The sequence below is a fragment of the Parus major genome, chromosome 2 (genome assembly GCF_001522545.3).
Source record: "Parus major isolate Abel chromosome 2, Parus_major1.1, whole genome shotgun sequence".
NCBI classification, from domain to species: Eukaryota; Metazoa; Chordata; class Aves; order Passeriformes; family Paridae; genus Parus; species Parus major.
Genome location: NC_031769.1, coordinates 77,896,042 through 77,921,528, shown reverse-complemented (window position 1 = coordinate 77,921,528; position 25,487 = coordinate 77,896,042). Strand labels below are relative to the sequence as shown.

Below are 25,487 nucleotides of genomic sequence, written 5' to 3'. Positions count from 1 at the left end.
AATTTTGTGTGGGTTCTTTTTTTTTTTTTTTGTCAGGGATGTGACTGGATGAGCCTGCTGTTAAGTGTAAATAAGTACTGTGGATTAGCATGTTAAATAATGTTTGCTTGCTGGTGATGCATAAAGAAAATAAATAAGACCAGTGGATTATAGGATTGCTTTGGGATGTACCATAGAAATTTATTTAGAATTTCAAAGCTGTAGCTTTTGACTTTGGGATAGATAGACAGATATTTTAGCAAAATATTCACTGGTACTGCTTGAAGGAAAAAAAGAGCACTAAGTGCCTTTCTTCTGATTTCTAGTCATTACTTTCACCCATCTGGTAAAAAAGCAGTTTTTTTCTTCAGTAATCAGAATTGGTGCAGAAATACTAACTGTATGCTTATGTACAAGTTGTGTTCCTCCTCTGGGCAGAAAGTTTTATTTTGCATTTTTCAAACGTGCATTCCTTTCTGAAGTTTGATGGAGGCGTCTTTCTGTGTCAGGGTATTACAGCACTATTGCTTATCATTATTAGATGTATGACTTCATTTCTATTACAGTATGGAGCTCCTTTCATTTTGTGATGAATGAACAGTGGGGGAAGAGAGAGCAACACTATGAGAATCACAACAGTGTCATTCATTTTAGATTGCAATGTCTTGACAACATGACTTGGTTGCAAAGTAGAAGACAGTAATTTTAAGAAAGTAAATGCTTTTAAGACTAGACAGTCTGATTTTATAGAGGGTAATTATTGTATATTATTAGTAAAGCAACTTACTAGCTTACATGATGAGACAACTGGTATGCCATGTGACAGATGTGCCTTAAATGAAGTTATATATATAAATAAAGTTATACATCTCACTGAAATCTTAAGGCAGTCATGCACTAGGAAGGAAGAAAATTTTAGTGTATTAACGCAAAAGGAAAATCCGTGTGCAGTCAGTTGTTTATAAAGCTAATAAACTAATTGGATCAAGGGGCTGTCACAATTACTTTTTTTCACCTAGATTTTATGGACTCTGAATGGATAGTTGAAGTCCATTATCTTGAAATATTTGAAGGACTTACTAGATAATTCTTCTGGATATAGAAAAGAAAAAATATATCTTTGTAACTATGCTATGGACAATGCATTTTTTCTGCTGACTTGATTTTCTGGAGCTACTTTCAGAAGTATCATTCTCTGTGTTGCTACTCATTGCTAAAATTAAAGAGCTTAAACTGAACTGAGAAATAAACTCCCTTGTAACCCAATTAATAGAAAAGAATTTTCATTTAGATCTGTTTGACTACTGAATAACAAATTTAAAATGTGCCTAGACTTAGTAAAAAGTTGTTGAAAATAGCCACTGGGGGAAGGTCTTGGCAAATTTGCTCTTTCTGACATAGTGTTGATTTGATGGATTCAGGTTTTTGTTTATACTTGAGTCTTGCGGTTACAGATGATTTTTGTTCCTGTCAGCAAGATGAGCTGTTAGAAAAGTTCTTTACAGGTAGCTGAATGATACTGAATTGTAACAGGTCTCTGCTTCGTGCCAAAAGAGTAAATGCCAATGAAAAGTGCTTTTAACACTAAATGTTGATAGTGACCAGATAAGAGAGGGTTATTGCTTTTTAATAGCATGCAAGGTAAATCTGAATATTTCTGCTGTGGTTTAAATCAGAGAAGACAACAGCTAGAAAAGTTAAAATGTGTTTAACTACTGATACTGACAAAGGTTTCCTGTCAGTATCAGTAGTTAAACACATTTTAACTTTTGGAAAACAGTATCTTTCTGTGCTAGATGGAAAAGGTTTAAGAGATTTAATCAGAATTAAGTTTGCCATAACAGCAGTTTTCCCTTGGCTTACCAGTAACACTGATAATTTAGAAGTTATAAATCATGTCAGATTGAATCATGGACTAAATTTTATATCTGTTGGTTTAAATGTATTTGTCAAAGTAACCTACAGAAAGTAACCTCCCTGTTCACCTTTACAGCAAATGAAGAGAGAGATTGTTTTGGAAGGATAATTCTGGACAAATGCTTAATTTTAGGTGTCTTGTTGACTAGGGAAAGAATTGAAGAATATTTATTCAAAGTTACATTTGACAAGTTCTTTAAAAAAAAAAACCACAACAAAACCAACAAAAAACACAAACTAAACAAAATATCCCAACACTTTGAAGGAAAGTAATTCTTAAAGTAATGGAAAAAAATGGAAAGACAGGCTGTTATTTGAAGAGTGCTACTTGTCAAAATTATTTTAAATAGGAAGAGAATATACATTTTTTTTTTTCTTTCCTATAACAGCTGCAGGTAGGTAATAATTCCTGCAATAAAATGAGTCTTCATCATTGCTCCCTGAGTTCTTGAACACATTTAAAACCGGGAGAAGGGGTGGGGTACAAAGTAGTAGCCCAACAAGCTTTTGGCAAGACACTTAAGTCTTCATCCTTTTTGGTGGTCAGGTGAGCCAAGATGGGAAGTCACTCCTTGACAAACTTCAGAGACCTTTGACTCCTGGGAGTTCTGATTCCCTCACCGCATCTGCCAACTACTCAAAAGCAGTTCATCATGTCCTGGATGTCATCCATGAAGTATTGCATCACCAGCGCCAACTGGAAAATATCTGGCAGCATCGGAAGGTCCGCTTGCACCAGCGGCTTCAGCTCTGCGTATTTCAACAGGATGTTCAACAGGTAGGTTTTATTTCACTTTGTCTAAATGCCTCTGTATTCTATTAGCCTGATTGCACTGACAGGTGAGTTTTGACCACTATAATCCATGTTCTTTTGTACAACAACAATTGGATAGTTGCATGGGATTGGCTGAATGGTACCAAGTTCTGTGTACTATCAGAACTTGGGTATTGTCTATTATGGATAACAATTATATTTGAAAGTTAGTTCTACTTATTTTTTTGTTTCTGATTTTAAATTAATTTACTTACTTTAAGTCATATATGATGAAAAAGATTTTTAATATAGACAGCTATTCTGAGTTTGTGCTGGAAGCTGACATTCACATTCTAGATAAAATTCTGGACTTGAAGTGTCAAAAAGATATCTTGTTGTAACATGCAAAAAATTAATAGTGTTATTCTGTAAAATTTTTGGTTTTAAATCCCTGATGATGCTTAATTTGACTTAATAGTGTTTCTTTAAAACTTGAGAGTCATATAATAAGGAATTATAAAAATTACAGATGAGATTACTTTCTGATAACACTGTTCTTGAATTAGTTGTTATTAGTTGCTATTTTTTATTATTATGACAACATCCATAAAAGTTAGTAGTTACATACAGGCATTAGTATCTCTGATATATCTTTGCCTTTTTAAAGTAAAAAAACATAAAATTCTTTGGTTGATGGATTTTTAATAAGCATAAAATGTTGGCTTTGAACTTCAGTTAACAGAGACAATAGTAATTTGTTCTTTAACAGCTCATCTTCGTAAAAAATTAAAGATGGCCAGTATTTCCTGATCATGTTCTTTCATTTCAGTGTAAAAGTATTCACAAGTCAAAGCTTCTGAATGGGGTTTTTACATAGATAGCCACAGTTCTGGTTAAACTAATCTTTTTTCTTCAGAATTAGTTGTAGTTTAAGCTAAATTTCTTGTAGTTTTCTGTTTCAAGAAGATACTGGCTGTGAGCAGTTGGGAGTGTAATAACTGATTTTCATCATTTACAGTAGTTGAAAAAGGTAGTTTAAGCAGATGGTGGAGAGACTGAGCAATCTTGATAACTGAACTTTTTTCTACATCTAGTGACTATCTCTTAATGTAATTAAAGAATATAATTTAAATACTTAAGCAGTAAATTATGTAAAATCTTCAAAACTTTAGTACTTAATTTTTTATCTAAAAAGAAGCATACATTGAAAGAAAGGCTGTTATCCAAATTGTCAGTGCTGAGATGTGACAAAGGATGGAGAAAGGCATGAAAAATATTAGCTGACAAAAAAGTTAAAGCAGAGGGAATGTTATGAATGGTCAGCAAGGGCACAGAGAACCAAAGACTCCATTCGTTATGCCATTTTAAAAATCCTTTAGGGTCTCCATGAAGATTACAGCAAAAAACTAGTGGCTAGTAAAGAGGGTCCAGTGCTGGTACTTCCATGAGTAGTCAGTAAAGGGCCAACTCAGAATGCGCTATGATTCTGTGATGAGGCACAGCCTACAAATGAATCACCTCTTAAATTGAAAAGGCTTTGTAAGGAATCTTCAGAAACTGAAATAAACACAGTAGTTTGATTCTCAGGGAAAAATGTAGATCCTCTCAGTAGTCTGGTGCCAACAAGTATGGATTGGATGTTGGAACTTTCTCCTCTTGTTTGAGTTCAGTTCAAGTAGGACCTACTTAGGCAATCTAGTCCAAGGGGTCTCCTAAGGTAATTTGCCAGGTGCATAATTCAAGTTTCAGGCTGGTAGGCCAGGCTTTAGGCAGTTTATTTCCTGGGGGAAGGTGTTCATTAAATGCTGCAGAGTTACTGTACTGCTCCTACTCTTTGCCTTTAATATCTTGGGAGTCATGAAATGCTTGTAGGAAATTTTAATTTTCTGCTCTGTCCTAAATCATAGTTTTCAGTATAGAGGAGGTAGCTCTCAGACTGATTTGTTCTTTGAAGTTGGCAAATAAGCCATCATTAGACTCAAGACATTGTGCAGTCATCACCAGGTTCTTCAGCAAGATGCTGGATTTTCCTTCTCTATATTAGAGTCATCAGCCTTTGGAGCTGCTGCATTTAAGATAAGTACTCGCAGATTTGAAAACAACAAAGTGGACAGCTTTACATATTTTTATAGCTTCCCGTATCAGGAATGTGCAATCCAAATCATGAAAGTGGATTGTGAGTGCACCAGAAGTTTTCAGTATGAGCCAGTTAGCTCGAGAAAGTTGATCCATATTGACTTATTATTTAGTACATGCCTTATCTACAGGTTGGAGAAATTTCTTTCATCCTGTTTATGCCTGTAGTTTCTTTATATGCTTTGCAAGACATACATTGAGTTAAAGTTGCAAGAAATCCTCTTGAACAGTTTCAAGGTGTAGCCTTTTGTGCTAATGCACATCTTTATCAACTTTGTCATCTTTAATCATGAAATTTCAAGATAGATCTGTACAGAGGTGCAGCCCTTGCTTGCTATCTTCCTAAGCCCTTCCCTTAGTATCCAGTAATTGCCACTGTCAGAGATGGAGTTGTCCTTTGATTTATCTCTGTAATGACTGTTAATTACTGAAATGTTTCATGTGGAAGTATAGCTCCTTATGTTGCTTTAACTTAACTTTACAGATAATGGGTATTTTTGGCAATGCATTATAAGTCACACTGTGAATTTTGGTCACTGTTACCTTTCACAATAAGACTTTTCATAATAGGATTTCAGTGCAGGTCAATCTGTAGGACAATGACCATGCAACATCTATTCCAGATAGATTAATCTAATAGCCACAGCAGATGTCTTGGAGATTGTAGCTCCCTCAGCTTTGAAAATTTATCTGTGGAAGAAAGTGTTCTCAAATAAAAAGATTCTTTTTGCTTGCAAAACAAAAGCAAGACAACTCTATTAGATCATCCTAATTTATCTGAGAAATGTTAAATTTTCATTTGAATAATCATTAATAGCATTCAGTGCATGAAATTACTCTGGTTTATGGTATTAGTTAAATTAATATCTGAGACAGTTCTGGAGTGGTTTATGTAGAGCTCCAAAGTAACTTCCTGTCTACAATACTTTAGTTTTTGTTTGCACATTGTCTCTTTGTTCAAATATTAAAAAAATCAATTAAGATTGATTGAGAAGATAACCTGAAAACATCTTTCAATTATTGTCAATAAAGTTAAATGTGGTGGTTTGTTTTGTTTCGTTTTTTTATTTCAGAATAAGCTAAGTGTGGCTCTCTTCCACTGTCTATAGTTTGCACATAGTAGTGAGCAACCAAGTGCATTATAAGTGAATCTGTAACTGTTCTTTAGCATGAATCTGTGATTTCCTCCTCCTCCCTCTGCTGGATTAATGAAATAACTCAGTTCATGGAAGTGTTAAGTGAGAACTGAGTTGGAGGAGGGAGTTGTCAGTGTTGAGCTGGTGCCTCACTTCGTGTTACTTCCACCTTAGAAAGCTTATTGGGTTTTTTCTTCTGTCTTTCATGTTCTTGAAGCTGTTTCCAGTGGAGCTTTCCAAGTCAACAAAAACATTGTGGTGATATCTGAGTACACCAAGAATTATCTGCTGATCTTTTGAAGCAAGTAGTAAGGAAAGTAGTACATGAAATAATGAAAATAATAGAAAAGAAGTGAATTACAGAAAATCTGAAATTTGAAATATGAAAATGTATGACAGTCCTAAACTGAATGAAATTCTGAGTTTGACTTTAGGCAGCAGAAACATCCTGGGAGATCTAGTTCCTGGTTAGTTTATTAACATTTTAAAAAAGGGTTTTTATTTTAATTTTTTTTTTTTTAAAGTGGTCACTGGCACTCAATTGTCTATGTAGCCCTTCTAATATAAACCATGCTAGCAAAAGTATGATTTTATGTTTAAGAGTTAATAAGCTTACTAAGTAGGTAATAGCCTTTCACCTAAGGAAAGGAGCTGACTGATTCTGAAATGAAGCAATAAAGCAGACTTGGAACAGCACCGTGGACTTCTTCTCTTCTAGGCCAGGAAAAAACAAAATTGGGCATAAAGATAACGTTTCTGATAGAGTAATACTGCTGACACTCGTATGATCAGAGTTTTAGTGCCTGAAAAACTCTCCTGGTAGCTTGCAAGCCAGACATTAGTAAAACATGCTGGCAGGAGGTACTTTGAGGGGTGTTTTGAGGGGTGGGAGGAGGATTACTTGTTTTTGTTGTTGTTGTTGTTTGGGGAGGTGTGTTTTGGTTTGGTTTGGCTTGGGTTTTTTTTCCCCAAAAATACATTTATTTGATCATAGTGGGTGTTTTCTCTGTCCATTTTGAATAAATGTGCTGCTTCTTGCTTGATCTGCTTGCCTTAAGACAGGTTACAGTCACTAGTTTCAACCTTAACTAATGTAGGGCGGGCCATGAATGCTTGCTACTTGCTAGCATCAACATGATTTCACTGTGTGATTCCCGTGTGACTTTTGAAGGCGGTTACAGTGTAAAATGGTTCTTTTTTTTAGAGAGTTTTTCCACATTTTAACTATCTGAAAATCAGAAATGCAGGTATTTCCATCTTCCCCTTCTGAATGCTGTGTCACCAGCACGTAAGTGGAGATCAGAAAACTGAATGTACGCAAAGTAGTGAAGGGGTGGGGGGTGAGGAATGGATAATAATGTGGGAAAGATTGGTGAAAATGAGCATGTTGAATCTGCAAAAGATCAGATTTACTTCTATGCGAAGCATATGCCACATATTTTATAGCCATGAGCAATGATTTTGTTAAAATGAAGCTATCTTTCGACAGATATTCTTTTGGGAGCTAGAAAAGTAAGCATTTTTCTAGATCCTGTGTTGGGCATAAGGATGGTTTTGCTGAGACTGCAGTAGAACTTAATTGCATCATTACAGAAACTCGCTGCAGTGGAGGATGATACTATTCACTGTTTCAATGGAAAGTGTTGAGCCTCTTGGACTCCTATGTATTACTTCAGTACCAGACTGAATTCCATTTGCTTTCAGTATTGTTAGAAGAGTCCTTAGTGACTCAGTATGAAGATTTCTGTAACTTATTTCTCCCAGGAAGAGGCAGAGAATGTGTAAGTTGCTAAAAGGCTAATATTAGTGTCAACTAATGATACTGTCCTTTGACTGAAGTGGTATGCAAATCACTTACTGATGGGAAGATCCCTAACTTAACTCTGCCTCTACATGCTGTAAAATTCTTAAGAGTGCTTCCTCAGTTTTGTTAAGAATCAAAGTATGAAGGCTGAACACTAATGAGACTTGTATTCATACTGATTTCACTGAGAGGCAGTAATGTTTCTCTAGTTGGGTGTTTTATGTCATGATCTGTATACTGGATTTCTATGACAATTTCTTCCCTTGAGAAGTTATTCAGCATTGTTTGGAGCAAAAATCATTCTCCCTGGGCAGCTTTCTGCTTTTCATCCAGTGCTTTCTGGGACTGATTTTGCTGTTGATTTCATTTGTTAGCTTGTAACTGTTAGTAGTCTCCAGAGTCCTGTCTAATTATTTCATCCAAACACATCTCTTTTCACCTCTTTTCATAATGGGAAAAGCAGTCTCCTGAAACTAGTCAAAAGTATTGGTAATAATAACTGATGTCATGTTTAGCTACTCACTCTCCTTTCTCTGATCAATACTTTACCTTGAAAGAAAAAAAATGAAAACTCACATTGACCTAAAACACAACATCTTTGGGCAATACTTACTAGGAAAACAAATATTGCGTAAATATGGAGATTTAATGACGTGTCAGTGATTTAAAGTGTCTGTATTTTGTGGCATTAGGGAACTGTTTGTTGTTTTGAAGATATCCAGTAGGAAGAGAGGTTGCAAATGGAAAAATATTTGCATGATCAAGATAAATGAGAAAACCATGTTTTCATTCTTCTGCTGGAGAAAGCATGGATGAGTTTCATGGGAATAGTGTGTGGGATTACATGTGTATAGAGTATGGTCAAGAGTGGTGTGCAGGAATGGTTCTCAAATCTGTGTGGAAGAAAAAAAGCGTCTTTCTCTTTAGTTATACTCAGTTATACTTTCAGTACAAGAAAACTGTGAAGAAAACCTCACCCAACTTTAGGACTCAGAGTAAAGGACACTAGTAGAGAAGAAGAGGCACAGTGCAGGCTTTTGAAAGTTATTTTCAAAACCAACTAAAATATTCATGTTTTAAAGAAAAAAGAACGCTGAAGGTGAATGTTAGGTAAGGTATTCTGCACCACTACATAAGTGCTGTATAGATATGGTTAGCTGACTTAAGAAAATTGCTTATTTGCTGTTGTTTTTAATTCTGAATGTCATTCTTGAACCTTTTGAGTATCTTAAAAAAATTGAATTTATTCACCATATGCATACTTAACTAATGGATTAAGTTATGGCTAGGAAGTATTCGTTTAAAGAGAGGCTGGATGTTTTTGTTCATTCACTCATAAGAAATTTGGTATGTGTGCAGGAATCTTTTGTGTTAACTGACAGGAATTAATTACATGTAAAGTTTTTACTATTTATAAAGCTGTCAGCCCAGTCATTGTGGTAGAAGCATTAAAGTCTCTAAAATGTCTTTTGTTCACCACCTTTTCAGGTGTAAATTATAAAATTTACAATAAACAATTATGTCTGATGTTTTGAAGGGACAGATGCTTTTCAAGAACTGAAGGATATTCCTTCATTCTCTCTGAATACAGACATTTATCTCATAATGATTTCAACTAATTTTTCTTGTGTTAATTGAAGTTAGTTACTACTGAATCTTACTTTGTGACTTAGTAATATGTAGAAGACAAAGCGAGTTCTCATCTAAATTAGAACTTCACTGTATTATTCACCAGCAATACGCAAGCTTCATTAGTGTTACCTTGCAGAAAAATGTCAGCTGAAGGTGTAAACAGATTAGAGAGACCCTCACAAGGGGTCTTGCTACTTGGATCAGATTACTGTCAAATTGGTGAATGTGGAGAAATGGGGTTGTCCTTGGTAAACTTCAAAATACAGTTATAATGTTAAATCATACTATTTGCTAGTTTGAGCTAATTACTGCCTTGAGAAAAGTTAAATGAGATGTAATTAATGTCCTTCAATGGCAACACTGTGTTTTAATCCAGCAGCTCAGTTCTTTTTAAGCAGTGCCTTTACAGCCTCTCAATTGCTTGAATAATTGTCTTTTTGTTGTAACATTCAATACAGCCACTCAGGGTTTCTGTGTGTCTCTCTTCTGTACCACAGGTGTTGGATTGGATTGAAAACCATGGAGAAGCTTTTCTTAGCAAACACACTGGAGTGGGAAAATCCCTGCATCGGGCCAGAGCTTTGCAGAAACGCCATGAAGACTTCGAGGAGGTTGCGCAGGTAAAAGCAATCATATGAAGGACTGTACACGTGTCATGGAAATAAATGAAAAAATTCTGATTTTGCACTTAAGGGCTGTGCAGATGGAGCTCCACTACAAAACATTCTGTTCCAGGAAGGAACTATTTTGTTTCTGTTGAAAGTTTTTGTTTCCTTTCTCCTTTATGCTCCAGTTTTGAGGAGAAAAAGATAAACTTTGACAGTCCTAGATGATGTGAACCTTAAAGTCCAACAGAACTGCTCTGGCAATATTATTATTATTATTATTATTATTATTATTATTATTATTATTATTATTATTTTATTTTTTATTAAAAAGCATGCTTTCAGATACTGCTTTACAGAAGAACGAAAGCTCTCCTTTCAAGGTTGATTAGTTCCATGGGATTGTAGGATTTAAACTTTCATGCAGTCTGTAAGAGAGGATGGAGATGAATTGAAAGTCCTGCTTTCTGACTTTAAGCTTGGGGAGCTCTGAGATTCTCACTGCAGTCTCATGCAGAGGAAGGGGGGCTCCTAGGAAACCAGGTGAGCCAGCAAACTGGCAAACCTGGCTTGAATTTTTTTCTTTAAATACAATTGAGTTTGTATATGCCCTCCTCTTCTGAATCACCCTTAGTTTAGTCTTAAGTGATGATACAACTTCAGAACACATTTTTCTGTGAAAAAAATCTAAACAAATAGAGTACAAAGGAATCAGGGAAGTTAACAAGGAGCTAGTGTAGCTGTTAGCCTCTAAAAGGTGATGTGAGGTGAAGAAAAACCCTGTGAAGGAAGCTGAAGGCTAGAATCCTCCCCATTAGTAACCTGCACTGACTGTCCATTCATAATTGGTAAGAGAAAGCATCTCCAAGATTAATCAAGAAAAATCTCCAAAGGTGAGGTTGATATAAAGGTGCTTCAATCAAACAGAAGACAACATTATTAGATGATTGTGACATTATATGCAGGAGCTCAGCAGTGACACCTGCTACAGGGGATGCATCAGAAGTGTTGTCTAGAGTTTGCTTGTTTAGTGGAAGATTAGGCACTTGATAAAATGTTATTGTAAATACAGTCTTAGAGCACTCCAGTGGCTGAGGACTTGAAATAGCATCAGAAAATTTCCTCAATATTGATTTCCTGTACAATTTTCAAAAAGAATAGGTGTTGTTACTTTTGTATATATGCATGCTGGATTTTCTATATGCATGTCTATTACTTCATTTTCAGTAAAATGTAATATTTTCCATGTGGAAATACTTATTTTTCTGGGTCAGACAAGCAGGAGTCTATTTCTGTAAGATACTTAACAAAACCTGAATGATCTCATACTTAATAGTGTATTTTTTGGGCAAAGAAGAAGAAAATATTTGAGTAGCCAAAAGGGGATGAAGTGCATAGAAATGTTACTGGGATGTTAAAAAACCTATCTTGTTAATTTGCATAGTACTTTTAAGCAGAAAATTGTAAAGTAAATGCTTACTAAAAACTTCCTTAAGCTGAATGTTACTGGAGTTTGAAATTATCTCATCAGGGAATGGGTGGAAGTTCTATTTTTGGAGGAACTGAAAACTAGGGTTGGTCAAAGAACTTAAATATACTACAGGGGACTATCTTCCACTGACAGAAGGATGGACAAAATGATCTAATACATTTTTGTTTTTTTTCATTTCTAACTTTGAATGTGTAGTGAGTTACTGCCAAGAGAGGCACACCCTCTTAGTTGTTCCTCTTACTCCTTATTTTACTGTAAAACTGAATATAAGCAGCCCAAAAGGCATTCCTGTTGTTGCTGTTAGAAGGAAGATTATGTTCAAATATAAAACAGTGATCTGTTACTATGTTAAAGCATAAGGAACTCTTGGCTGCCTACATTTCTGGTTGGTCCAGGTCTCTGTTGTGGTTTTGATTTTAGGAATTTGTTGTTGTTGCTCTTTTTGTTGTGATTTTGATTTTGTTTGTTTTTAATAGGACTCTAGGCATTATTAGGGGTTTCCAGTCAGTTCCAGTCAGAAGTTGAGAGAAAGCAATGTTAAATGAAGTGTTACTGGCATGGCAGTGTTCTGGCAAACCCAAGGAGCCAACAGGAATGTTGACATGTTCCTGGTCAAAGGCTAACTCCTGATTTTGAAGGGAGTGAAAATTATTTTTTCCTTTTTCTTCCTTTCTGCTTCTTCCCACATGCTTTTTTTAACATGAATGAGGCGTCATTTCCTCAACAGTATTCAAAGAGATGTTAAACTAAGCTGTGTGTCAAATAGAATAGACATTCCAGTCAGTGTGGCTATGGTCTCACATATTAGTCACTTCTAAATTCATTTGAAATGAAGGTTTGTTTCTCTTTATTTAACACTTTTTATTACCATTACAAAAGCTAGTCAAAACTCAGCTAATAATCCTCCCTGAATTCTGATTACAAATTCATGTTACACATTACACAGTTTATTGTAAAATTGTGTTGCTCTTTTCATGTAAAGCCTGTCCAGTTCAATTTATACTTACCCATCTTTTTCTTTCTTTTTTGACCTTCTCTCCATGTTCATCTTTGTGTCCATGAGACCATTTAGTTAAAGAGTCAAGTGTCCAAATTTTGACATAATTGATTTACTTATAGGCATGAAATTTCAGCTTACAAGCACGGGATACAGGTCAATATTGTAGTTGAACTTTTCCATGCATTTTTGTCTGAAATTCTAAGTCAGCTTTTTGTGTTTCAAATGTGATCTGTGTCTGCTTTTTGACAGTAGTCTGTGCTCGCAAAAGGTGTATGGCAACAATTAATTAATGTGGTTTTTTTCCACATGGAAGTCTTCTTGATGCAAGAGATGCACAGGAAAGATGATTGCAAACCTTATCTGAATACACCTTTATTCCCTACCAACACCTGTTCCTGTCTCCTTTAAGATTATAAAAATGGGTCATGAATTTGGATTGGTTCTGAACTTTACTCATGAAATGGTTTCAATACAACAAATTAAATGTCCATGTCTTACACTATCTTGCAGCTATCACCAGATGCATAAGGAAAAGGGACTGTATGCTTAAAAAGTTACCTTCACCCTCCCAGTTATCTGAGCCTGTTTGATGTTGGAACTGAAGGATGCATCTGAACCAGTATTTAATAGTCACTGATGGATTTTTCTTTCTTTAATTAGACAACTTTTTGAACCCCCTTATGATCTTGGAATATATGCCAGACCCTGTAGCAATGAGTTATGCAATTTAATTGCTCCTTAGATTAAAAGTACTTTGCTTTTTCATTTTAAGTGTATTGTCTGATGCTTGAATATGATAGTGTCCACTGTACTTAATGAGAAATCCATCTTATTTTCCATACCATTAATTATTTGTATACCTCTGCTGGTCTCCAGCCATCCATGTGTCTCTCTTCCCTTTACAGACCACAATAAACTACAGATTTGAAGTGTGATCCATACCTCCACTCAGTTCTGCTTCGGTTTTTATTGTCAGTATTAGTCATTTCTGCACTGGTGTCTGAAATTTAATTTTTGGGTTTTCCGTGATGTGTCACTTCATATGCTTTCTAAATATATGGTGCTTGTTCTTTGTGAAGAATATTTAGAAAATATTTAACAGAAACATGGGGAAAATGGTGGAATTTGTTGTTGGGGAAGGTGGTAAATTCCATTATGGAGAATTTTTCATAATTTTGGAGAAGAATGCCTGTTAAAGACTTGCACCTTGGGGCACAGAAGGATGGACTACAAGTAGTCTTGAAGTTCTTAAAGGGCTCCTTCTTTTCCCCTGGGACCTGGGGAGAGTATGCTAGTGAAGATATCCTGAGGAAGTTTAACACCATGAAGGCTCCTTTCCTTCAATTTAGGAAATTGGCATAAGCATCATTTAGGAAGAACTCTTGCTCTTTTTGTCTGACTTTCAACTGGAGGCTTGCCCTTAGGACAAGCATTTTCAAAATCTTCACGTTACTGCTTTTTTCCCTCCGAGCATTGTTTAGAAGTGAGCAGAGTGTTGGGAAAGGCAGTAGTTAGTACTGAGCACCTAATTGGTGTGATTTCTATCCAAAGAGCAGTTTATATTATATTCCAGCTGTACTTGGAAGTGAAATTTGAGGAATAAGGCGTGTGCCTGCTGCTAGGTTTGAGAATTGCAGCCCCTTTTGAAGCAGCATCCAGGCTGTGATCTTTTCTAAATACAGGCAGTTCAACATCCCCCTTACAGAAAGAGAAGTCAGATGTGCCTGGGCCTGTGTAACAAGGAAGATACTTCTGGAATTTGTAAACAATGCTTCACATGTGAGATAAAGTTTTCATTAAAATGGGAAACTTCTGTTTCAGCCATCTGCAGATGGGTGTGGTGCTCTGGACTGATGAAGTAGTTGTTGTTTTAGGAGTGCCTTGTGGCTCTTCGGCCTTTCCCCATGAGCACATGTGAGCTGCAGCCATAGAAGGCAGAACACCCAAGCACAACTCAGTGTGTTCAGGGCCAGCATGGCCTGAGACAGTGGTCTGGGGTGTAGCCTGATCCCCACTGAATAGGATAAGCTTGTGTTTGTCTCTTTCAGGCCTTGTGTTTTTCTCTTTGCAGGCTTTCCCAGGGAAACCAGGGAGGAGTTCTCTATCTCTCCGTGCAACTAGAAAGCTGAAAGTTAAGGAAGGACTGAGAGTTACATAGTCAAAGTCAAGGAACAGCATGGATTTAATTCCTTGCCTAAACAGATCATAATAAATTAAGGGGGAACTCCCCCCCAAATATGTGAAAGCTTCACTGAGTCATGTGGCTTGTCTGGTAATTTACTTGATACCCTGGGGGAGAGCTCTTATTTCCTGCCCTTCAGTTTTAGGGAGGACTTGGATTTCATTTTTATGAATATTGTAACATTAATTAGAGGTCTGATACTATATTTATGGCAAAGAAAAGCACATTTGCATAGGCTTAATTTATCTTTGCAAGGATTATTTTTGCCTGATGTAATTGAGGTTGGGAGAACATGGAAGGGAAGAAAGGAGAAGAAAAAGGTGTAGTTTATATTGTCAAGAGTGCTTTCTTCTTTTTGTAGTCTGTGGCGCAAACCTATTGGAAGACCTAGTAGTACGACACAAGCAAAGCTTCTTTAGTCTAGACTTGGCTTCAGTTTTTTTCCTTCAGTGATTAACATCCTTCTAACCTTCCTTGATGAGAGTTTTGAGAACCATTCTAAAACATGAAAACCCAAGGTTAGGCTCAAAAAATCACCCAAAGTATACCAAAAGTTTGGACTCAGTCCTGTTTTGAATTAACAAGAAAGATACTGAGGCAGGCTGCAAATGCAGAGCTTTAAGAGTTTCTAAACACCCATCTCTTCTTTGCACTATAGCAGTCCTAGCACATCAGAGACCAGAGTTCTGTTGTTTCCTGCTTAGACTCAAGTCTCTTATAGGACTTCTAAACTGCATTTGTTAATCCTAGGATGTATTGGGACTATTCCACTAGGACACTTGGCCATTACTCACTTGTAAATCTTCCTTTGCTGCTGCTTTTTCACAAATGATGATACACTTGATGCATGACTTTTGGATGCCTGACTTCTGTAAGGATGGAAACAAATGTGCTCCTTCTGTGCTTGGTCACTTTCCACCTTCCTTTTGGATATGTGGACTTGATGATAAATGTCTCTACCAGTGGTTAGAATTTCTTCAGCTCTAGTAGTACACATTTGAAAAGTCTTCTGTGCCTGACTATAGTTATTTTCCCAGTGTTGAAGTAGGCCAGTTTGCAAGTAGTGGATTGGCCATTTAGGCTGATCTTTATTCTAGATGTGTATATAAAATACTAATTCCAAGTTTTGTGTGGAGGAGACATTTGAATAGATATAAATAAGGAGCTAAGGAATTAATTTATTCACAGTTAAGTGAAAAATTATATAGAAATATAACAAAATCTTCAGTAAGATTATATTGTGCTACCTTTAAGAAAAGAAGAAAGACAAGTACATTCCAAGGGCCTTTTTGTAGTTTTGTTTCTGTTAATGGAGTGGCTTTAAAATGCACTGACTTTCATTTAATCCTGTGAAACTAACTTGTTTCTCTCCAGAACACATATACGAATGCAGATAAGCTCCTAGAAGCAGCAGAGCAGCTTGCTCAGACTGGGGAGTGTGACCCGGAGGAAATTTATCAGGCTGCCCATCAGCTTGAAGACCGGATACAGGATTTTGTCAGGCGTGTGGAGCAGCGCAAGATCCTGCTGGACATGTCTGTGTCCTTTCACACTCACGTTAAAGAGGTAAAACTTCCGCTAATTCTGGTGATAACTTCAACCCCAAACCTGGTATTATCCACTGTTGCTTTCACTGTTAGAACCTTGTCATAGGACACCATGAAAACCTCTGTTACATGATGAGTTTTGGTTCGTAATGCACTGTGGATTTGTGGGCTGGGGTAGCACGGTGGTTCTGTTTAAGGATTTTTAAAATTTTATTTGATTTTTATTTTTTATTTTCAGACGCAGCTTTTACCTCCTTCATTGCGCAAGTACACATGCTTGTGTAGTTACAGGGGAGGGAGAATGGTCAGATCAGGGAACTGGTGCAGCTAAAAGTCAGCATCATGGAGTGAGATACTGTGCACTTTTGGTTTTTTCTCCATCCAGCTCCCCTGTTGTCTGACTTACCAGACCCATTGTTAGACTGACATGATTCTGGAGACCAAAATGTATGGCAGAAGCACAAAGCTACCTAAGGCAACCTTGTTGCTCAGAGAGACTTCATTTATTTCTGTGTTTTGCACATTGAATTTTTATCTCATCTATTGACAATTCTAATTGCAACCTAAAGACCTTACCTGATAATGACAAGGGTTTGCCTCATGTTTGCAATTTTTAGTCTTCTTCCAAGGTCACCAGGAAAAAAAAATTCAGTCACATTTAATTTTCAGTAAGATTAGCTTTTTGCTCCAGTTCAAAACACAGAACATTAATTTATGAGCTCATGGGAGAAGGTGGAACAGGCTACACCAAGAATAAAGACTTCAGTAAGGTGTTTTGGTTTTTGACAGTCTTAGGTTACTTGGTTTCTGTTTTGAGCTCATGTTATATTTCCCCACTCTTCAAACTCAGTGAAAATATGAAAAGTTTCTAGATCACAGCATGTCACAGTGTGTCTTCCTTCACTGTACATTGTGAAATGGTCTGTTCAGTTGCAAAGTATAGTACTCAAAGTAGCTTCTTCAGCAAAACCTCCTAGAGGATAAGAGTGGGAGTTTTTGTAAGTAAAACATCTGCTTTGCACTAGAAACAAAAGCTCAAGGCAGTTGGTTTTTGAAGGAGGTCAGGATTGAATTACTTTTTAGACTTACACATGAGTACATAGCTCCCCCATCAGTTTTCTGTCAGATGGTTCCTTGCCAGTACTCTCACAGGACTCTGCTTGTTCAAACAAAATATAAATGCTGTTTCATAAACTGTTCTTAGGGGGCAGCTTTTTTGTTTCACTTTCTCAAGCAAACAGTACTGGCCCTTATCTGTTATGAAGCACAGGAGCAGTCAGGTGCTGAAATGTGTTCATTTTTTAATATATATTTCTTCATTATCTGTTTTTCTTAGCATCAAAAGCAACAGCTGGAATGGTATTTAAATAGAATACAGTTGGTTGTAGTGACGAAAGATCAAGAGTGTAAAAGGATTTGCTTTCAAAAATGAAAGACCGACTGATATGTGAGTCACTGTTGAATAATTCTGGGCGGCTGATCCAGATGTGCTGGCACATTGCCACTGCTCCCCTAGATAATAATGTTCTATTGAAAAAAAAAAAAAAAAAGGTATTTTGTATTTTGATTTATTTCTTTGGGAAAATGGCTATTATTTTGAGTCTGCAAGCACACACAGGTGTTACTATGGGAGCCTCTTTGCAGTCCAGACTTCGAGGGAAAAGTACAATGGTGGCAGATGTTGATTGTTTTTTTAATTTTTTTTTTTTTGGTTTTGTGATGTGAATGACCTTTATACCTAGCAATGCAAAGAAACATTTTAAAACTATCTATTTGTGTAAGGAAAGATATATTTTTATATATTTGCAATCTACTTTAAAAATTTGAGATGGATGAGAGTGTGAGGCAGATGTTTGTAATTTAGTAGACTAGTCCTTGGTTCAGGTGCTAAGAAACAGCAAGCTCAAAGCTCTCCTGTGCTTTCTGTATTCTGATCTATTTTCAAGAGCTTGTTCTTTGTTATCAAACATGCGTACGGAGTGCTGAGAAGGCATCACAAAGCAGATGGAAGATAAAAATGCCCTAACCTGAAAGCCATCCGTGCTTATTGGCAGGAAAACTGTGTTTCTCCTGCAGGATGTGGGAGGTTGCTGAATAAATCAGTGCATATACCTGTAAGCAGCATAACCTTTCTGCTGTGTTGTGAAGAAATTAACATGCCTGCTTAGCTACTGAAGAGTTCAAGCAGTAGGATAATAGATTAGTTGTTCAACCAGAAAGAGGTGCCCTAGATGTTAAATAAAAAGAAAAATAAATAAAAAACCCCACCAAAACACACAAAAGCCAACCTCCAAAACATGAACCCATGCAAAGCAAAACACCACCAATGCATTTTGCCCTTGAAGTGTTCAGAGCAAATTCTGTCTCTAGTATCTTCTTTTTGTGTTTTCCTGGTTAAAAAAAATAAAAATAAAAATAGTAGACATGAAGAGTTAAACTCCTGTTTCTGTGTGATGGTTTGGAGGGAGCTGCAGAGATTAGAAAAGCTGTTTGTCTCAGTTATTTGAAACCTGGCTCCAGTACCCTTCCAATCCCTTGATTTCTTTGAAGTAGGATGTTTCAGTATATGTTATTCTTTTCCCCCAGAAATACCTAATGTTTAATGAATGCTTCTTTTTTGGATGAGACTATTCCAATACCTCTTCTCCCATGTACATTTACATAACCTTTATACCTGATGCAGAATTTGCCTGCAACTTTTCTCAGCTTCCCTAGGAAGCAGCAGCCCTTCAGTGACTGCGCAGTACTCTCACTCTGTTCATGCTGAGTAAATCTGCACAGTTTCTGCTTTCAACAGTGTGTTTGCCACAAAAAGCTCTTCCTGAAAGTAACAGCCTTTGCTATCTATATGCACAGAGCAGCTGTGTGCTATGAGTGCAGCAGCCTGTTACGATGCACATGGAGTATACTGTCTTTAGCATTTCCAGAAGTTTTGCAGTGAGGTAAGATGGTAGAGCTCCCTGTGGCTTACAAAAAGCAAAAAAAACCAACATATAAGTTCTCAGACTCCTCATAGACTAACCTCAATAGACAACATTTTTCACTGGGGAAAAAAAGGATCTATTCAGAAGTGACAGAAGTACAGTGTTATGTAATGGTACCACTCATTTTGCTTAGTGGTGATCTGAGAAAATCAGTTGCTTACTATTTGTGAATTGTGATTACACGCTGCTATCTTATTACTGGTTTTAAAATTGTTAGGTTGTGAATATTGATTTTTAGCTCCCATGCATATAGTGAGAAATTTCAGTTTATAAGCCAGTCTCTTCAATGAAGTGATGTACTAAAGTTAAGCTGTGCACTGGCAAGCTTTAAGTTTGGGATCATAAATATCCCTGTTAGGATCTTTGCATTGGAACCACTATGTCTTGACAGATTCTGAGCCTGGGGATGGGTAAGATACAACTGAACATCTGAAACAGACCATTGCAAGACAGGGGAACCCTTGTGGCTTTTATGCCTTTGGACATTTAATAGTATGGCAAGGGATGAGGTGAGAAAAAAATTGCATAGGTGTAAAAGATAACACTTAAAGATAACAGTAACAAATGAGCAGTTATTATAAAAGGCTGTGTGCAGAACACAGGAGCAGGAGTCTCAATAATCTCTCTGTGAAATGTGTCTCAGACTAGAGATGAACAGCATTTTGGTGTGAGTTCAAATTCTTCCATACACATACATACACATGTGCACACACACTGTCTCCAAAATGGCTCCCTCAGCATCTGGGAATGGGAAGACTGAAATCCTGTCCAAACCAGGTGTTTGTTGCAGTGCCAAAGTAGAGCAACAGATATTTTCCTAACTGGAGTCAAGTGTGGGAATGCAGATCAGGCTGACTGTATGTGGAAGAAAATTATCTCTTAAGAGCCTGTTGGTTTTTTGCATATAACCTTTTGTGTGTATTCTGACAAGTTGATTATAAAATAGCTCAGAGCACTTTTTATGTATACACAGTATGCTTAATGGTGTTGCTAGAAGACATGACTCTTCTTTTTTCTTCTTACTCAAACTAAACTTCGCTCCAAAACAGACTGAGGTAGAAACAAAGAGAAGGGAAGTGGAATTGGCTACGTTTTCAGATACAAAGCCATCACTGCCAAAGTAATGAAACAGTTGTCTGTGCAAGCTTTAGAAGGAAGGTAGCATAATTTTGAGGGTGCCAGTGCATGGGAGGGCAGAGAAGACCTTGCTCTGGCCACAGTGCTGCCCATTCATTCACATCTACCTATGTAGCATGTGCATTTGATTCAAAAAGGTTGTTGATAATAGTCTCACTTTTTATCACAACTCACTTCTGGAAATGCACTTTCCTTTGCATTGCCTATTATGGGAGGGTGTCCATAGCAGAGCCTCGCACTCATTGTGTCTTGAGTCATTTTGTCCCTGCTCCTTTGGTCTCATGTCCCTCCTGGGAGGGACATTTGATCTTTCTGTACTGGTCGTCTGCGGGTTAAATGTGCATGTCACTAAAAGGCTGCTTTCTCCTCTGCATGCTGTTTCCAGCAGCAGAGCATCTTTTAGATGCCCTCATCTAAGTGTAAAGGCTTTATCCATTTGACTTGTGCATCTCTGATATTTTTATTGTGTCATTATAGCAAAGCAGTGGTCAATGTAACAGGTCTGGTAAAATATATGAAGTGCACTCTGGTCAGTATTTTGATACACCGCTCATCTTGTGAGAGTTGTGGAGGACACTTTTAAATCTGAAATGAGAAACACTCTCAGTGGCTGCACACTCAAGTGTGTAGTGGCTTACTGCTGGTAGGATTGGAATTCAGTTTCCCAGCACAGCTTTTCTTCTGTTTTGAGTTTTTTAATACTGGTAACTTCTTTGCTTGGAAAAAAGGATGAAATTTAAGTCCAAGTGTTACTGAAATAGCACTGAGTGCTTGACAAAAGTGAGGCAGAAGTAGGCCTTTATGCTCTATTAAGCTATGTATAGACATTTTTCTCTTGTTCAGTTAAAAAATAGGGCAAATGTTAACAGGGTAGTAGTAGCAGTAGATGTAATTTTATGAACATGTGGGAAACTTGGTTTTGCTGCAAGGATGAATTTATTCTGAATTGGAAATTAATTCCTTTAAAACCATAGGATAGATAGGGGTATTTGAAGCTTTTAAAGATAATTATATCTAATAAAAAAAAATAAAAAATGCAGGCATTTAATGTCTTAAATGCTACTGAAAAGACCCTGGAAGACAAACTCCAGAGTGATTAGCACTTTAAGGTTTTTGTTTTTAAAAAGATGCAATATTTTGTGCACTGAATATCCTCAAAGCCAAAGCTTACAGACAAACATACACACACTAGCTCCTTTCTATGCCTAGACATACTTGTTAGGGAACACCATTGCAGCATTTGGCCCTGTACAAATAATAGGTCCTTCAACAACTGTGTCTGTGGTAATGAATATACTTCAACACTCTGCTGGAGGATGGGGACAGAAAGAGGAATTTGCAGTTTTTACATGTGGAAACCACGTGGCTTTCTTTGCCTGAGCTTACTGGAAAGGCAGACTGAATATCCAAAATCCATTATCATAAAAATGAAAAAATAACTTATGAAAGAGTGTGATGGATATTTTACCCCTAATAAAATAATTTTGTGCTCTTGGGTGAAGAATTTACTCAAAAACAATTGTTCTCTGTTTATATTCAGCAAAATACAGTAGGGTCTTATGTAACTGCAGTCTTTCAGGAGATTGCAGAGATGGGATTTAAATGGATAGAGACCCATGATGGAAACACTGAAACTTCCAGGATGTTGCAGACAATTGAAATAATACCATCTCAGTGACTAATGGCATGCTCCCAAGAACTTAGGAAAGAGGTAGTACAGGATGCAGGCTCATTCAAGCAGATGTTTCTTAGTCTGTGCTATATTTAGAACAAGAAAAAAAATCTGCTGAGTGAAACATTTGTCTGTTAGGGATTCAGAATTTTATTTCCCTCTCTAATTTTAATTCTGATAAGATGCAAAGAGCAGATGAAAAGAGAAGAAGAACCTCTTTCTGTGACTGTATTGAGTTTTGTGTGCAGTTTTTCTCACCGTATGTTGGAGCTGTCTTGCTGCTGGATAAACTTCTCACTGAGATCAGAGGACCTGATGGTTTGAGTAGGGATCTTCATGCTACTTCTCTTACAAAGAATAGAAAAAAAGCATGGCTGGAATTTGCTCAAAAGTTCACACAAGAGAAAGTTAATAGATTTTAATTATGAGTTTGTGATTTTTTTCCCCCACTGGATTTTTGTTGCTAAGCTCTCTTACGGAATTATGTGTTACTTCAGAAAGTCATTGCACTGTAAAATCTGTAATTCTGCACTGCTGAACATGTATGGGTAAGCTCTTTTCACCCCCTGCTGTAAACTGTTTGCTTTCTTTTGGCTGTGCTGTGCAACCTCGTACAGTCTTCAACCTTAATTTTGTATCTGAAAACAAGGTAATTTATGTAATTTCCAGTATATCCATTCCAGTTTGAAAGCTGCAGAGAAGCCAGCTGGCTACTGCCACCCATTAAGAATTAAGCTTCTCTCAGTACATTGCATGAATTTCTATCCAGCTTTAATAACCTGACAGTTTTATTCATCTCTGGTGGCTTTATCATAACTTTTGTTTATAAACACCTAGATTATTTTGAGGGGAATATTTCTGTCAGAAACTTACTTGGTGGAAAAATGTAAAAAGTTTATTTAGTAATGTATTAGAGTAACTTCTGCTGTGGAAGTGTCACAGAGCTGTTTAGTCACTTCAGAAATTGCTTAAATTGTTCCACTTTCAACAGTGTATGAATCACAGCTAGGCAAGTAATGCATACTAATTATGCTCCTTTTTCTGCACTTTTCATGAAATGTTTTTGCTTCCCCAGCAGTGGACAATTCAGCTCACGGGCTAGGCAAACACAACGTATTTTTGAGCCCTTCGGTATCTTGGGGGCCGGATACCAGCTTTATAGTGATGGCCATGCTGACCAGGCACCGAGCCAGTCAGCGTCACGCTCGGTTGTGCTGGTGCCCATGTCCTTCTGCTTGAGGCAGGTGGTGGTGCCTCAAACTGGTTGTGCAGAGGGAAAGGTCTGTGTGTCCTGCATTGGCTTGGTCTCCAGCATCCAGGGTGAGCTCTGAGGGCATTATTCACATGCACACTACCTCTCCAGTCCAGCACTTGTAGGTTTTGTTGCTTCTGCCAGATCTCCATCCAGTTATAGAAGTGTCTGAAGTGTATGTGAAGAATAAGAAATGAAGAGGTGAGGTGGATATTTCTTGTAGAGGTCTGACACAATTCAGCTGCAGAAGGTATTGTTAAAAGTTGAAGTGGCTCTCAGACCTATTTTGAGCTGCAGTACAGGTACTTCTAAGGGGTCCAGAGGACAAACTTCATACAGTCTGAGAGACTCAAAATTACTTAATCGCAGTTCCTCTGTAGTAAATATCTGTGTAACTTTGGCCTTTTGTAGGCAGCACAGTAAGCATGGAGTGTATGTCAGCATGTAGAGCCAGCCATTGTCTTCCAGGCAGCACCAAGCACATTGCAGAAAACAACAAAGTGTTGCTCTCAAATGCCTGTATCTGCACATTTGTAAGCTGTACTGGTTATGGATACACACCAGCTTGTTTGGAAGGTCTCTGACTCGATGCCCTGTTTTTATGGCTCAGGCATAATATCCTCTGGGCACTGACTAAAATTTTCAGGTTGTCTTTTCAGGCTTCTTGCTCTTAAGTTTAATTCGTTTCCCAGGTAAAGTTGCGTTCCAAAGTGCACATTTGGAAAAAAAAAAAATTTGGATGATGCATTGGGTTATACTGGAATGAATGTTGACAAGTGCTTCTAACCCACTTGCTAAGTTCTATTGATTTGTGGTCCTTTTAATAAGACAGACTGCTGTGCTGTGGTGTTTACAACTGTGGAGTTGCATTCAGGTTTGTGACAAACATTATCTTTGAAGCATATGAGAAGTCAGAATAACAGTGTGTATGAACAGACAGTTCTGGTTTGGGGAGGAGGGGGTAGTGGATTTGTAGAAAAGAGTCTGGTTAAATCTCATTAGTTCATCCCAGTTGTGAAAACTTAGCCCATAGCTTGGTTTACTCAAAACCTACAGGAGACATGTAAAGCTATGAGATACCAAAACTGGCATTTGATTTTAAAACAGTTTAAAAGGAATTAATTAATCAAGACCTGGAATCATTCCCTGAGTTTTCTATTTTATCAAGTAGTTAGGAAACCTTTATGATCAGAACATACATATACAAACAGCAGCAGGAGATGGCTATTTCTGTAGAAAACATTTAGCAAAGGAATAAAGAAAACATTTGAGTTTTCTCTTTTTTGAATTTAACCCAGTTTTGATTTCTTATTATGTATTTTAACAATGTTAACCTTTTAATTAGGTTCAAAAGGTCTCTAAAATTTTCAAAGGCCAAGATTAAAATGTCATCAAAAGACCTTAATACTTTTGATCAGGTTAGAGTTGCTCTTTCGGGATAAAAACCAAACTTTTATCCTTGGAATAGCAGCAATTTGGGATGGGATGGTAAAATAGAGAGGAGGGACCAGTTTTGAATGCTTCCTGTGAGAGCAGCTGTTCCAGTGTGATGTTGGTGCTGCTTGTGGGAGTGTTGCAGGACACAGCCTTGCTCCTGCTGTTTTTTTTCAGTTCTGCAATAGATAGCTAATGGTTTGCTGATGAGTGACTTTCATATAGAGCTTAGGATGCAACAGCTTCCATCATGAAATTGTGGAAAAGAACACTGTGACCAGCAGTGATACCTGTCCAGCATATAGCTAGGGATTTTTGTGTAAGCCATGGTGCATGGGAATTTTTGAGAAGGGATATGTGTACATGTGAAGCAGGAAGGAAGAATGTCAAATTAACTGGTAGAATTGCTTATGACGATTTTTGTTGTAATAGCGTGAAACTGAAATCAGGAGGGCAAACACCAACATGATGGAACAATAAGTTCTCACATCTGATTTATCTTTGTATCTTGTTTTCTGAAATGCCTTGTCTTTTTTCCTTTTTTTGAAGGCCACTGAAAAGTGTTATGTTGGCTGTGTGCAGTGTCAGCCTGGCAGTGCAGATTTGATGGTGACTACAATACATCTCCCTTCCTTCCTTCCTTCCTTTCTCCCTTCTCTCGGACAGTGTTACCATAGCATTTCTCTCCCAGTGACTCTTGCGCAGAGCTGCAGATGGGATTCTCACTATGAACTCCGTGCTGCTCAATCAGATACGCTCAGTTCTGTAGAAGGAAAATGGGGAAGAAAGGGTGACTTAGCAACACGGATAAAGCTTTCCTGGTA

General features: G+C 37.2%; 1 protein-coding gene across 3 annotated transcripts in view; it reads left to right on the top strand.

The window, feature by feature from the left end:
• Positions 1–25,487, top strand: part of TRIO (trio Rho guanine nucleotide exchange factor) — a 242,519-nt gene that overhangs the window by 94,055 nt on the left and 122,977 nt on the right. For all 3 annotated transcript variants that reach the window (XM_015617789.3, XM_015617791.2, XM_015617790.2), the window contains exons 9-11: positions 2,444–2,674; positions 9,856–9,978; positions 16,012–16,203. In XM_015617789.3, the coding sequence (XP_015473275.1) occupies positions 2,444–2,674; positions 9,856–9,978; positions 16,012–16,203 (546 nt within the window). The remainder of the gene's footprint in view (positions 1–2,443; positions 2,675–9,855; positions 9,979–16,011; positions 16,204–25,487) is intronic.